Here is a 13092-nt window from a genome sequence, read left to right as displayed (position 1 = left end):
TGATCTACATCGGGAAACTGCTGCGATCCTGCGCTGCGCCGCGATGACAGAAGTGAAAAAAATCGTTCTAAATACGCAGACTTTCCTGCGAGTATCTACAATGGGCTGCGTTGGTTGCTGTGATTTCCCATTTGGAACTGTCAACGCAGAAATCCTGCGAAAATTTTCATTTATTTCAAAATTTAGAACATGCGATCTGCGGTCTGCGATTTTAGTACAGAATCGCAGCACCGCAGCATTGTCATTGTAGAAGATCAGATTGATTTGCATGTGTTTAAAACTTGCGCTTGCATCTGCGATCCTGTGAGTTTCCTATTGTAGACCAGGCTTAACTCTCTCCTATGTTCTACTGCTCGTAAAGCTGTTTTTCGACTTTTCGACCCCTTTTCTTTGATGCTGCGTATTGGCTTATAAGGAGCTGTTCAAATATTACGTCCAAAGATTTCGGACCTCTCCCCCCTGTCACGCACTTTTTCTTTACTGTTATGTTAATAACATGGGCTGTTACAAACGGACATTCAAAAACAATTCAGAAAAGCAAAATTTGAAATAACTAAATCCGCTCTTCATTTGAACAAAAAAATGTTTTTAAACTAAAATGGTTAGAAATTTAAAAAATGAAATATTCAAAAATAAAAAAAACATAATTCGAAAGTTCCAAAACCCTAAAATTCTTGAACTAAAAAAAGATTCAAGAATTTAAAAATGCTGAAATTTTCAACAAATTGAACTCCAAAATTCTCAAATTGAATTTCAAAATTCTCAAATCGTTAAATCAAAAAAAAAGTTAAACTCAATAATTTTAAAATTCAGAAATTCTAAAAGTTCTTAAAAAAAATCGAAACACGAAACTATTATTTCAATATTTCTCAAAATTTCTCAATCCTGAAAAGGTGGTGGGATTTATGATTTTTTTTTTTTGAATTTAAGAATTTTTACAATATTTCTTTTTCAATTTTAGGGTCATCCAATCCACGTGGACACTTTATGGGGGGGTGGGGGGTTACACGCTCCATACAAAAAAGTTTTGTTTTATATAGGTCCCCAAAACCAAAGCTAAAAACTCGATTCGCCACCTACATTCGAGTAGGAGAACTTTGGTGCAAGGTTACGTTTACGGTTTTGCGCGATAAGTGCAAAGGCGAGTGAAAACTGTTTTAAGGTTTTTTAAAAGAAAATTGATCTTTTGGAATAAAATCACGAGGTGGTCACTCCAAATATATTGCATTTATGTCATAAGTTAATCCGTATGTGCATCCATATTTACGTGCATACACAATTCCTCTATGAATTTTATTTCAGTGTTTTTCACAGCTGTCATCGCAAACGCGCGCACTGTTTACAAACAACAACAAAATCAATCTGTCTTTATTACATTTCCCGGCCGGGCGATTTGCTGGCGCTCTATTATCATCCGGCAATTTCATGGGCCAGCAGCTTCGTCGTAGTAAATCCGGATTTTCCATTGTTTTGTGTTGAATTTAGTGCGTGTTCCGGACTCAGTAAGGCACCAGCAATCGAGATGGTGGTAACCCAGGAGAACAAGTCGATCGAGCTGCTGGACGTGGACCCTCATGAGACGGAGGACGACGGGGCGGTGGTGGTGCTGGACTCCAAGCGGAAGGGCAAGCGCACCGTAATCAAGACTTTGTCACGGCAGACGTACTTTTTGCCCATGTTTGGCATGGTTGATCCAGAGAAACTCAAGCCGGGCGATTTGGTGGGCGTAAACAAGGACTCGTACCTCATCCTGGAGACTCTTCCGGCCGACCGAGCAGTATTCGGACATTGGCGGGTTAGACAGGCAAATCCAGAAATTGATTGAGGCCGTCGTGCTGCCGACGACGCACAAGGACAAGTTCAAGAACCTGAGAATTCATCCACCGAAGTCGACCTACCTGAAGCTGGCCGGCCAGTAGCTGGTGCAGATGTTCATCGGAGACGGTGCCAAGCTCGTCTGGGATGCCTCCGAACTGGCCAAGGAAAAGTCGCCATTGGTTTAATTTCTTTTTATTTGTGAAATCAGCTTTTTTGTATTGTTAGATGTGATGAAAAAAAAAACGATATTGACCGCCCCCTCCTCTCCCTTCTCCCCCCATGCGACAACTCGTTGGGTTGCGAACAGGTGCGCGTACTTTTTCAACTTGCTATTCGGCCCCACGATGAACGTAAAGATCCGTTCCTGCTTCAACCACTTTGTTATCTCTCGATCCCAGTTGTCCACCAAACTGCTCGGAGTCACGATCAGAACCCGCTTCACAATCGGCTGCCCGTAAGGTCCCTGATTCCCAACATCTGCAACGTCTTCCCCAGTCCCATCTCGTCGGCCAAAATCGCTCCAAACTGTTCCGAGTCTTCGCGTTTCATTCCCAAAACGCATTCGTACAGAAAGCTCACCCCTTCCCGCTGGTGAGGCCGCAAATGCTTAGCCACGCAGTACGGAACGCAACCCTTTGTTATACTTCCACTGATCGAACGAAGGCTCCCGCATCGTCAACGGAACAAAGTCCTCCGTAATCGCTTCCTCCCCACCGTCCCAACCTGCTCGACACCCGTGTCGACACCACAATCGGACTCCCGGCGCACATCGACTCCGCCGGCGGCCTAAACCCTCCTCTCGCCTCGAATCGAACCCTCTTCACCGGCACATCATTCTCCTTGGCCACCTCCCCAGCAATCCGCTCCACCAATTCAACCTCCTTGTTCAACCGCGAACCCTCCTACAGCTCCTCCCCCTTCACCAAACCGGAGCTCCCAATCACCTTGCCTTCCTCGTCGCCCAACGTGACGCTCTTCCCGCCCACGATGGTCAACGTTCCGTCGCCCTCCCACGTTTTGTGCTTTTTGGTCGTTATTTTGCCCCAGCACACTTGCGTCGTCGTTGGTTCTGCGGGGGTGTGCAACGCTGCCGGCTTTCTGACTGCGGCGGCTTGGGCTTCCAACACGCGGACATGGTTCTCCGAGCTGGTGAGCAGCTTCAGCATGCCCGGGTCCGGTTGGGCTTGCGGTAACGGCTGCGGTCGGATTATGAGGGTGGTGGAAGTTCGGCCGGCAGGGACCGCTTCATCGACGGTCACTCTCACTCAAAATGACAGACGTGATGCCAGATTTTCAGAAAAAATTAAAACAGTGTTGCTAGTGACTGCTGTAAATCAGCTCTATTCCTGCTTTTCTTAGAGCAGTTGATTTAGAGCTGATTTGCAAAAACCTTAGCTGTTTTATGACTGACTAGCTGGTGAATGCTGTTTACCAACTAATTTATGATTTCTTTTAGTGCTGGATGGTTACTTGGGTATCCACACTGAACAAAATTTTGTTCCGAATATCGTGCAGATAAATAATATTTACGCCTGTATTTACGATATTTACGAAATATTTACGGAAGTAAATCCAATGCGCTACGGATCAACCATGTGCCCAACCCCGTGAATAAAATAAACTTAACAGGAGGTAAGAAATAAAAAGTTCTATCGATTGACTTTTTGATTTTTTTGCTAACTTGCCTTTTTCATTGAAAATTCTGAGATCCGGATTGAAAACACGAGAATGAGGTTAGATTGCAAATTTTGAAAATCATTCCAATTACCATTTTTCAAGCAGAGCTTTGCTTTTATGGTAGAAGTGACTTTAAAAAATATTTGTCCACTTGAATAATCTACATTCTCAATTGATTAGTTAGGTTTTGGTTGATTAAAACATTCCCTTATTTTGAATCAGATAATGAACAGGTTAGAGCGGCCATCACAAAAATATTTTCGTTTATATCAATTAAGCTATTTATTTCTTACCTGAAAATGGTATAATTTGCTATTAATGTCGATTTTATGATAAAATAAAACAATTTCAAATTTCAAACCAACTTACTCGCTGTAGGTTATAACGAAAACATCACCCCAAGTTTCCGCGCCCTCTAGTGGGGGGTAATTTTGACGTTTGATTGCCTATGGAAATTGTTCACGATGAGGGGGAGGGGTTGTTATTACCAAAAAAAATGTCTACGTGGTTTTTGAGAATTTTTAAATTTTGGATAACTGCGCAATTCTCTACGAAATCAGTCTTTTTTACTTAATTTTAATTTTTGTATTGTTTAATCCGACTGAAACTTTTTTGGTGCCTTCAGTATGCCCAAAAAAGCCATTTTGCATTGTTTGTCCATATACTTTTTCATACAAATTTGGCAGCTGTCCATACGAAAATGATGAATGAAAATTTAAAAATCTGTATCTTTTGAAGGATATTTTTTGATTGATTTTGTGTTCGGTAAAGTTGTATTTTTTTTATTTTCTGATATGTTTTAGGGGACATCTAGTGCCAACTTTTCAGAAATTTTCAGAACGGGCAAAAAATCTTTGACCGAGTTATGATTTTTTGAATCAATACAGATTTTTTTTCAAAAAAACGAAATATTGGTCGCAATAATTTTTTTTAAATCGAATTTGCAATCAAAAAGTATTTTAGTGAAATTTTGCTAAAGTGCACCGTTTTTAAGTTATAGGGGAAATCTACCCATTTTAATCCTAATAAGCGGTCGTGTTTGAATGATGCTGGATAATCTAGAGTCTCCCTTGAATTTTACTAAAACCAAGTACACCAACGAGTAGAGCAAGTTTTTGTGAACATTTCTGTTTATTTTCACTTTCACTAAAAGTTATTCTATTTCTTTACCAAGCATTTAACAAAAAAAAATTCCCAAGGGTATTCTAATCGAGGCGAATGCATTGGGCCACGCCCATTTTTCTAATATCGGCTTAGTTCTTTTTTCTTCCAACACTCTGTCGAGTGTTGCCATTTGCGCTGACATTTCAAACGAACACTCACGAAAAGTGGCATTTATAGGGAAAGTTTCCTGGCATCGCTGGCTGTGCTGCTGGTGGTGTTGACGGCCAGCCTTTGTTCTTTTTTGCCTTCGTCTCTCGCTCGGTTTTCTTCAGCCTTCGAGTGGAATGCAAAGTGAAAATTGAAACGTCAAACGACTTGGCGCGTTTGTTTTTTTGATGGCGCTTGCTAATTTATTACATTTTTCGGGATTATTCTTCAAGTGAGTGCCTTACTAATGATCAAAAGAACATGTTGCCGGTAGTTGGAAGCAATTTCATATCTTAAGCGCCGTGAAAAAGTAAGCGAAAGTGAAAAGTTAATTTTGGCGATATTCATTAAGCGTTTGAGGGATTCTCGTGTGTGTCACTGTGTGTGCCAACAAAATGATGAGAAGTGGTCTCGCAAAATACAAATTATGATCAAAAGTGCATTAAATGTGATCTTTTTGGCCAGTAAGTGGCATACATTTGCGTGCTTACTCGAGGCGGTGCTGTTGCTGGTAAGTTTATAGCCCAAATAGTATTTTTGGAGCTTTAATCGAGCATCAAACTCTCCATATGACGAAGATAGGTGTTTGATTGGAAAGGGTAGATTTCCCCTAGTTATTCATTTTTTGAAAAAACCATCTTTGAAATTTTTTTTTTTTTTGAAAAGCTGAGAAAATTTTCTATATTTTGCTTTTTTGAACTCTTTTGATACGAACCTTAGTTGCTGAAATATTGCCATGCAAAGATTAAAAACGTTACTTAATCCACCCCAAGTAACCATCCTGCACTAAAACAAATCACTGTTCAGCACTAAAAGCGCTTTCACAGCTGCGAGCTAATGCGAAAGTGTTTTGACATCTGCATCAAAAGCGCTTTTCCAGCCGATTTGCAGCTGAGTTTGGACTTTATATTTCTGATTTCCAGCTGGCCCCTACTGTTGTTGTTCCACCCCTGCAAAATGACAACAAAGTTGAGAGAGGCAAAAATATTGCTCTCTCACATTCTCTCTCAATTCTAACAATTCTATTTTTAGTTTGTTTTCCCGCTTTACCAACTCAGCTGTCCGAGCGGAGAGGCCCATTTTTTTGATTGAATTTACTTTGTTGGGGATGTGATGCCAGATACCAGAGGTGGTCTTCGATAATTGTTGATGGTTCCTGCGCCCGTGTTGTCACGCCTGTTTGGGAAATGTTTAACTAGTGTGATTTCACAGCTTCAATTGCCGTCACATTCTCTAGCAAAACACTCGAAACCAAACCTTTGTAAAAATGTCCGCCCTTCGGATACAAATGTAAATATATTTCTTTGAGAGAAAAACAAAACTTAATTGGATTTAGGCTCAAAACCATTTTTATTGGTAATTATCAAGCGTCGCACCGCGCATCGCACAGTTAAATTATCACAAACTTAAAACACGGAACTCGCTTTCGTACATGCATCTGGGGCACCACGAAGTGTCCTCCAAATCCGGACAATTCAGCGTAGAATTCGTGGATCGTCGTACCTGCCAATGCCAGATTCTGATTTCAACAGGCGGTGTTTCCTCGCCGTCGTTGGAATGTAGGAATTCCATTATACAGCTGTTGATTCCTGAAAAATATGTGTTTATTTATCAGTTATGCAAAACTAATTATCTTGTGTTAAACTTACTAAAATAGTATAAAAAGGAGTCCAGATTTTCCCAGTTCTGATATTCCCATGTTGATTTCACTACGAGTGAGCGAGAGCTTTGTATTGTTTTGTTTTCCTTCCCGCTCACTCTCTCTCACTCTCACTCAAAATGACAGACGTGATGCCAGATTTTTAGAAAAAATAAAAACAGTGTTGCTAGTGACCGCTGTAAATCAGCTCTATTCCTGCTTTTCTTAGAGCAGTTGATTTAGAGCTGATTTGCAAAAACCTTAGCTGTTTTATGACTGACTAGCTGGTGAATGCTGTTTACCAACTAATTTATGATTTCTTTTAGTGCTGGATGGTTACTTGGGACGTTTAGGTGGTTGGTGCCTTCCTCTCATTTATAGAGTGATTCAAACTTGGATTCAAACCCCCTAAAGTTTCCACATGGTTAATGGATCGCCCGTAACGAGATCGCAGCACCTAAGAGGTCCTAATAAAAATAAGTGACGAATAAAAAAAAACAGACTGCCAACAGACTTTTTGTCAAGTTTATACAGACACCGCCTTTGAGGAAAATGGCATCCATCTACACGGCTTTTTCGTGGCAACCATTTGAGGTTATGTAAATTCAGACCATTTTTTAAACTGCTTGTAATTTTAGATAGGTAAGTCAGATCTTGAAAATTCTTAATCCACAAGAAAGGTCATTTCAGAACCTTTCTAAAAATATATAATATGGCAGGTTTCCATGCAAAAACCACCCTTTTTTGCAAATTGTGAAATTTATATGCAGCAGTTTTTTAAGCATAACTTTTGATGCGCTTTACTAAAACTTATAAATTTCAATAGGGACTTATGGGACCCAAAGACGAATCGAATGAGGCCAATACGGTCAATATTGGCTAAGCCAGTGACGAGATATTCCAGTGACATTGATTCGGTACACATGTCTACATACAGCCAAACACACAGACATTTGCTCAGCTGGTGATTCTGAGTCGATATGTACAAATGAAGGTAGGTCTAGGAGGTCTAACTAAAAAGTTCATTTTTCGAGTGATTTTATAGCCTTTCCTCAGTAAGGTGAGGAAGGCAAAAAGGAAAATTAATATTTTCTAAGTCTCACCCAAACAACCCACCATTTTCTAATGTCGTTATATCAGCAACTTAGGGTCCGATTTTCAATGAAACATTCGTGAAATGTTCTGATCCCTTAGAAAAAACTATTTTCATTTTATTTAATCAGGACAAACATTTCAAAAGGGCCAAACATTCAATATTACGCCCTTTTGAAATGTTAGTCTTGCCAAAGACACCAAATTGATCAAACAAATCCTTCAAAAGATACATATTTTTTAATTTTACATATTTCATTTTTGTTTGGACAGCTGCCAAATTTGTATGGAAATTATATGGACAAACTAATGATGCAAAATGGCTTCTTTGGGCATACCATACCGTTCTACATAAAAATTGGCATATGGCTTTAGTACCCAATTGTTCAACAGTCTGTTAACTGCTTGTGCTACGATAATCATGAAGGGCCCTCTAATTTTCCTCTGCCACAATTTTTATACCAGTTTGTAACCCACTCCGTAACCTGGTGCCAACCCTGCGCCGGCAACGTCGAACCCGTCCGTCGTCTTCAAAATTTATTCGCCGATCGTCCCCGCACACAGAAACTCACCCATTTTTTTAATCAATAATTTCGCGGTGAAGAAAAACGGTGATCCGCAAAATGTCGCCCGTTGGCCTGCTGGTGGCCACGTTCTGCGTGCTGTCCGCGCTGGTGCCCGTTCCGGTGCGCGCCGATCCCGGCGAAACGCTGGTGCTGCTGGACAACCTGGCCATCCGCGAGACGCACTCCATTTTCTTCAAGAGCTTGCAAGGTTTGTATTGGGGCCGGCTTTTTTTTTCTGGGTGGGGTGACGTGTCCGATATTTTTCACATTTTTATTGATTTTTTTTACAGAACGCGGCTACAAGCTGACCTACAAGCTCGCCGACGATGCCAGCCTGGTTCTGTCCAAGTACGGTGAGTTCCTGTACAAGCACCTGATCCTGTTCGCTCCGTCGGTGGAGGAGTTTGGCGGATCGCTCAGCGTCGAGGCCATCACGGACTTTGTGGACAACGGGGGGAACGTGCTGGTGGCGGGAAGTTCCAGCGCCGGTGACGCTCTGCGGGAACTCGCGTCCGAGTGTGGCTTCGAGGTTGACGAGGAGAATGCGGCCGTGATTGACCACTTGAACTACGACATTGCGGACGGTGGGGATCATACGCTGGTGGTGGCTTCGCCGGAGAACCTCATCGATTCGGAGATTGTCGTGGGCAAGAAGAGCGTTGGGCCGTTGTTGTACCGCGGAACGGGTCTGTTGGCGGACAAGGAGAATCCGCTGGTGCTGCAGCTGTTGACGGCCGATAGCAGCGCGTACTCGTACATTCCGGACGCCCCGATCAAGGAGTACCCGCACGCCGTCGGAAAAGGAACTCTGCTGATTGCGGCACTGCAGGCCCGCAACAATGCCCGCGTCGTCTTCTCCGGCTCGTTGCACTTCTTCTCCGATGAGGCGTTCCTGGCGCCGGTTCAGCGCGCCCAGGACAACAAACTGCACGCCAAGTCCGGCAACCAGGAGGTGGCCACCGCCATCAGCAAGTGGGTCTTTGGCGAGAACGGCGTGATCCGGGTTCGCTCGGTTAAGCACCACAAGGAGGGCGAGTCCAACCCACCGGCTTCGTACACCGTCACGGAACCGGCCGTGTACACGATCGAAATCGAAACGCTCGCCGAGAACGGCAAGTGGCAACCGTTCGTGGCCAACGACGTCCAGCTGGAGTTTGTGCGCATCGATCCGTTCGTGCGGACCACGCTGAAGGCGATCGGCGGCGGGCGCTACCAGGCCAAGTTCAAGATCCCGGACGTGTACGGCGTGTACCAGTTCAAGGTGGACTACGACCGCATCGGTTACACGCAGCTGTACTCGACGACGCAGGTCTCGGTTCGGCCGTTGACCCACACCCAGTACGAGCGGTTCATTCCGAGCGCCTATCCGTACTACGTGAGCGCGTTCTCGATGATGGTCGGAGTGTTTGTCTTTTCGTTTATCTTCCTGCACTACAAGGAAGAGGGAAAGCCGGCTGCCGGTGGAAAGGCAACGTCCGGTGGAGACAAGAAGACTCAGTAAGGCGGCGTGAATCTGGTGCATTCTCCGGTTGTAACGGAGAGTGCGATTCTTGTAGCGAGTAAGCACGGTCTGTGTGACGATCAAATAAAGAAGATCTATCAGAAAATATAAAATGTTAGTTATATTTACTTAAGAAGGAATAGAAATGAACGTCCTGAAATATAAAAAAAAGCTCCACTTTTTTAAAATATATTATTATGTTTCCATACAGAAGGGTCCTGATTGCTCCAAAAAGACTCATTCACTTGCGATCACAAATCGAACGTGACGAAAAATTGCTCTGGTCGTTTCCTACCGTTTGTCCCTTCCACACCAATCGCTACAGAATACTCTCTCCCTCTCACTCCAATCGGGTAGTACAGCGAATGGCTCAGAGAGGATAATTGCTTATAGTCTTATACAGAGCGGATTCGCTAATTTGAATGGAACTGCATTCGAATGAGCGATTCCATATTCGCTAATTGGAATGACTGACAGCTGTCATAAGCTTGAAACCACGTGCTGGGGTTGAAACGTCAGTTTGACAACTGGTTTTGACGGTTGAGTGTTTTTTAATTCGAATACGTTCGTTCGTTTGGTAAAAAGTAGTAAACTAACAGGCTCTCGTCACAAATAAACAATCAATTACGGTAGTAATCCTTTGCAAAAGGGTACAACGGGTAAACTTGAAAAAAAGGGTGGAAGTAAACCTCAAAAAGGGTTTGTTTTCCTTGTGTTGACCAGGGGGTAGCGAAGAAGACGCCATCTTGGAAGTTCAGAAAACAAACACTGAGAATAAGTATTATAAATATTACTATGGTTACACGAAGTGTGTTATCCTGGTTGAACTCAAAAGTCCCATGCAAATGTGTAAAAGCAAACTGGAAAACGTGTAATGCCGATTCTCAGTGTACGTTTTGTCGACTTGTTTCTATGGGATGCCTCTTGCACAAACGGTTTAAACGGATAAAAACACGAGAAATCATGTTTCAATCATGCTAAGACATATCGAAACTCATAGTTTTTGCTGATACGCGTCGAAAAAGGTAAAGATGAGCAAAATCCATAATATCCATAATGGTCCCGTTCGTGTACATCCTTGGACCAGCTCCCGTACAAATTTGCCCTTTAACATGACTAAAAAAGAAGGGAAAATTTCTTAGAATAATAGAACGAGTCATAGGCCAAATTTACATTTTCTGTTATTTTCTCAAGACTTGTTGTCAAAAATAGAAAGGCAAATTTCTTGGCATGGATTGAGGTTTTGCAGCGCGACTGTGTTTCAAATGTAGGTGGCGCCAAAATGAGGTTACTTGCCAAAAATCGTATTCCTTTCTGCTGGATTGAAGAACAAAATCGATTATTTCTCATGATTCCCTGCATCAATTTCAATGAAACTGGTTGCAAAAGACGAGAAAAATTTTTTGCTTTAAAATAATGATCATCAACTTTTGGGCGCGCAAAAATTTGTGACCTTTTTCTTTAAAAAACATGTTTTGGAACACGATAAAATGAGTTTCCCTGTATTTATCAAGGAAATAAACAGTTATATGGTTGATAACAGATGTGTTAACGTATATTCAACAATTTTGATTTTTGGCAGACTTTCTTGCCAAATAGTCCAAATTACTATCTTTTTCTAAATTTACAGTTTTCTCATAGAAAAATCAAACAAATATTGGAAAGTTATACACCAAATTGTTGGAAATAATTTTTCTCATCCGAATCCGGCATAAGTTTTATAAAAATGTTGATTATGAAGGAAAAAACACATTTTTTCAAAAAATCATAGGTTTACGCTATTTGTTCATAGGTGGCGACATGTGTCTTTTAGCTTTGCTGCAAATTCTCTATTCCACTTATTCTGATTGGCATTCATAAGCTAAACGACATGCGACATCTAGTGTTGAGTAGCAGAACAGAGCGAAGGATGTCGATTGAAATGTTTGCCCTTTGAGGTTATGTATGCGAATTCTGTTTTGTTAAATTCCAGCGTTGAAAACAACTTTTGAGCAAAAATTCGAGCTGATACTTTGTTAACTTTTGATGCTCTATCATTTTAAACAATATTATTTTTTCAAAAAAAAAAATTTTCAAAGTTTTTTTTATTGCGTTAATTTATAGAGGGCAAAAAGTTAACAATCGTACTACTTGAATTTTCTCTAAAAAGTTGTTCGAAGAGCTGTAAATTCAATTTTAAGTTTGCATTCCTATGTAACCGAACAGCGAAAATTTGAATCGTCATTCTTCGATGCTTTGCGCCATCTGTCGGTCTTTTTGAGCTTTTGATCGCGAATTACGTTGTCTAATTTTTATATTTTCTAAGAAATTCCAAAAAAACTAATCTTTGAAATTACTTTGCATCAATTCCTTATATTTTTTGAGAAAGAAACTTTTCTGGGGAACGTGACACAATCATCAAACTTCTAGATTTTTGAGTTTTTGATTTTTGTATTTCAAATTTTTTCTGCCAGACAAGTTAATAAATAATTGTTAGGCTTTTTCCTTAAAACTAAAAAATCTAAGGTTATCAAAATTAAAAAGTTTCAATAATACCAAAATCCAAAAATTCGAAAATTAAAATTAAAATAAAAAAAATAAAATAATTAAAATTAAAATTACAAAAATCTAAAAAAATTAAAAACCACTTTTAGGTTTTTTGAACTTCTACATTTTTGTGTTTCAAAATTATTGAGGTTTTGGTTTTTTATATATTTAAATGACGAATTTTTCCTGCCAGCTCATTTAATGATATTTGTTTGACTTTTCCTTCTGGTTTACTTCACCTTGTTAAAAAAAACGGTTCTTTTAATTTTAAGGCTATTTCAAGATTATGCGTTTTAAGAAAAAAAAAAAGATTGAAAAGATGTGATTAAAAATTTTCTAAATTAAAGAATTCTATAATTCTAAAAATTTAAATTTTCAATTAAAAATTTAAAAAAAATTAAAAATTTAAGAGTTAAAGGCAATAAATATTCAAATATTCAATGTAGCAATTGAACAAATTAAGAAATGTTAATAAAAAAAATAATTATCAAAAAAAAAATCAAAGATCTAGTAATTTGAAAATTCAATGAAAAATTTAAACACAGCTCGTACTCGAAGTTTAACTCCGGAAAATCCAATCTATTAAAATTTCTAGAATTTAAGAATTTTAGAAGGATTTTGAATTAGGAAATAGGTACTGAAAATTAAAAATTAATAAATTACAAAATTTTAAGAATTTTAAAAGTTGAGAATTCAAGGATTTTAAAATTTAGAAATTTAAGAATTAAGGAATAGGAAAATCAATTAAAAACAACACTTTAGCTTAGTTTGTCAAGTCGATTCAATAGTCGCTTTTATTCCTCAACAATTTCTGTCATCTTTTCCTTTTCTTCTTCTTTTTCTTTTCATGCGAAAGAGTAGAGACATTAGCGTGCGGTAGGGTTCTAACTAATTTGCGTTTTTCTTCATTTCTTTAAAAAAAAACAAACATAAACAATTGAAATACTTTCTGTGCTCGTTCC

At 39.9% G+C, this 13092-nt stretch overlaps 2 protein-coding genes and 2 pseudogenes across 2 annotated transcripts in view; 2 read left to right on the top strand and 2 right to left on the bottom strand.

The window, feature by feature from the left end:
• Nucleotides 1-1603, bottom strand: part of LOC120414539 (leucine-rich repeat flightless-interacting protein 2) — a 99232-nt gene extending 97629 nt beyond the window's left edge. Inside the window, exon 1 of the mRNA XM_052706367.1 lies at nt 1598-1603. The gene's annotated coding sequence lies outside the window, so the exon portion shown is untranslated. The remainder of the gene's footprint in view (nt 1-1597) is intronic.
• LOC128092481 (26S proteasome regulatory subunit 6A-B-like) lies at nt 1181-1919 on the top strand (annotated as a pseudogene).
• LOC120414504 (DNA repair and recombination protein RAD54B-like) lies at nt 1679-3063 on the bottom strand (annotated as a pseudogene).
• A 5008-nt stretch (nt 3064-8071) lies between these two features.
• LOC120414526 (dolichyl-diphosphooligosaccharide--protein glycosyltransferase 48 kDa subunit) lies at nt 8072-9713 on the top strand. Its single transcript, XM_039575735.2, has 2 exons — nt 8072-8311; nt 8394-9713. Exons 1-2 carry the CDS (start codon nt 8161-8163, stop codon nt 9602-9604), a joined length of 1362 nt encoding a protein of 453 aa, XP_039431669.1. The 5' UTR covers nt 8072-8160; the 3' UTR covers nt 9605-9713.
• The last annotated feature ends 3379 nt before the right edge of the window (nt 9714-13092 follow it).

This window comes from Culex pipiens, chromosome 1 (assembly GCF_016801865.2).
Source record: "Culex pipiens pallens isolate TS chromosome 1, TS_CPP_V2, whole genome shotgun sequence".
Classification (NCBI taxonomy): Eukaryota; Metazoa; Arthropoda; class Insecta; order Diptera; family Culicidae; genus Culex; species Culex pipiens.
The sequence above is the reverse complement of the archived record's forward strand: the minus strand, read 5'-3'. Positions and strand labels throughout refer to the sequence as shown.

Excerpts from the sequence above, each read along its gene's own strand:
- LOC120414526 (XM_039575735.2), top strand. The coding sequence starts at position 8,161 with ATGTCGCCCGTTGGCCTGCTGGTGGCCACGTTCTGCGTGCTGTCCGCG. Across the intron at positions 8,312-8,393 it reads TTTCTTCAAGAGCTTGCAAG|AACGCGGCTACAAGCTGACC; the intron begins GTTTGTATTGGG and ends TTTTTTTTACAG.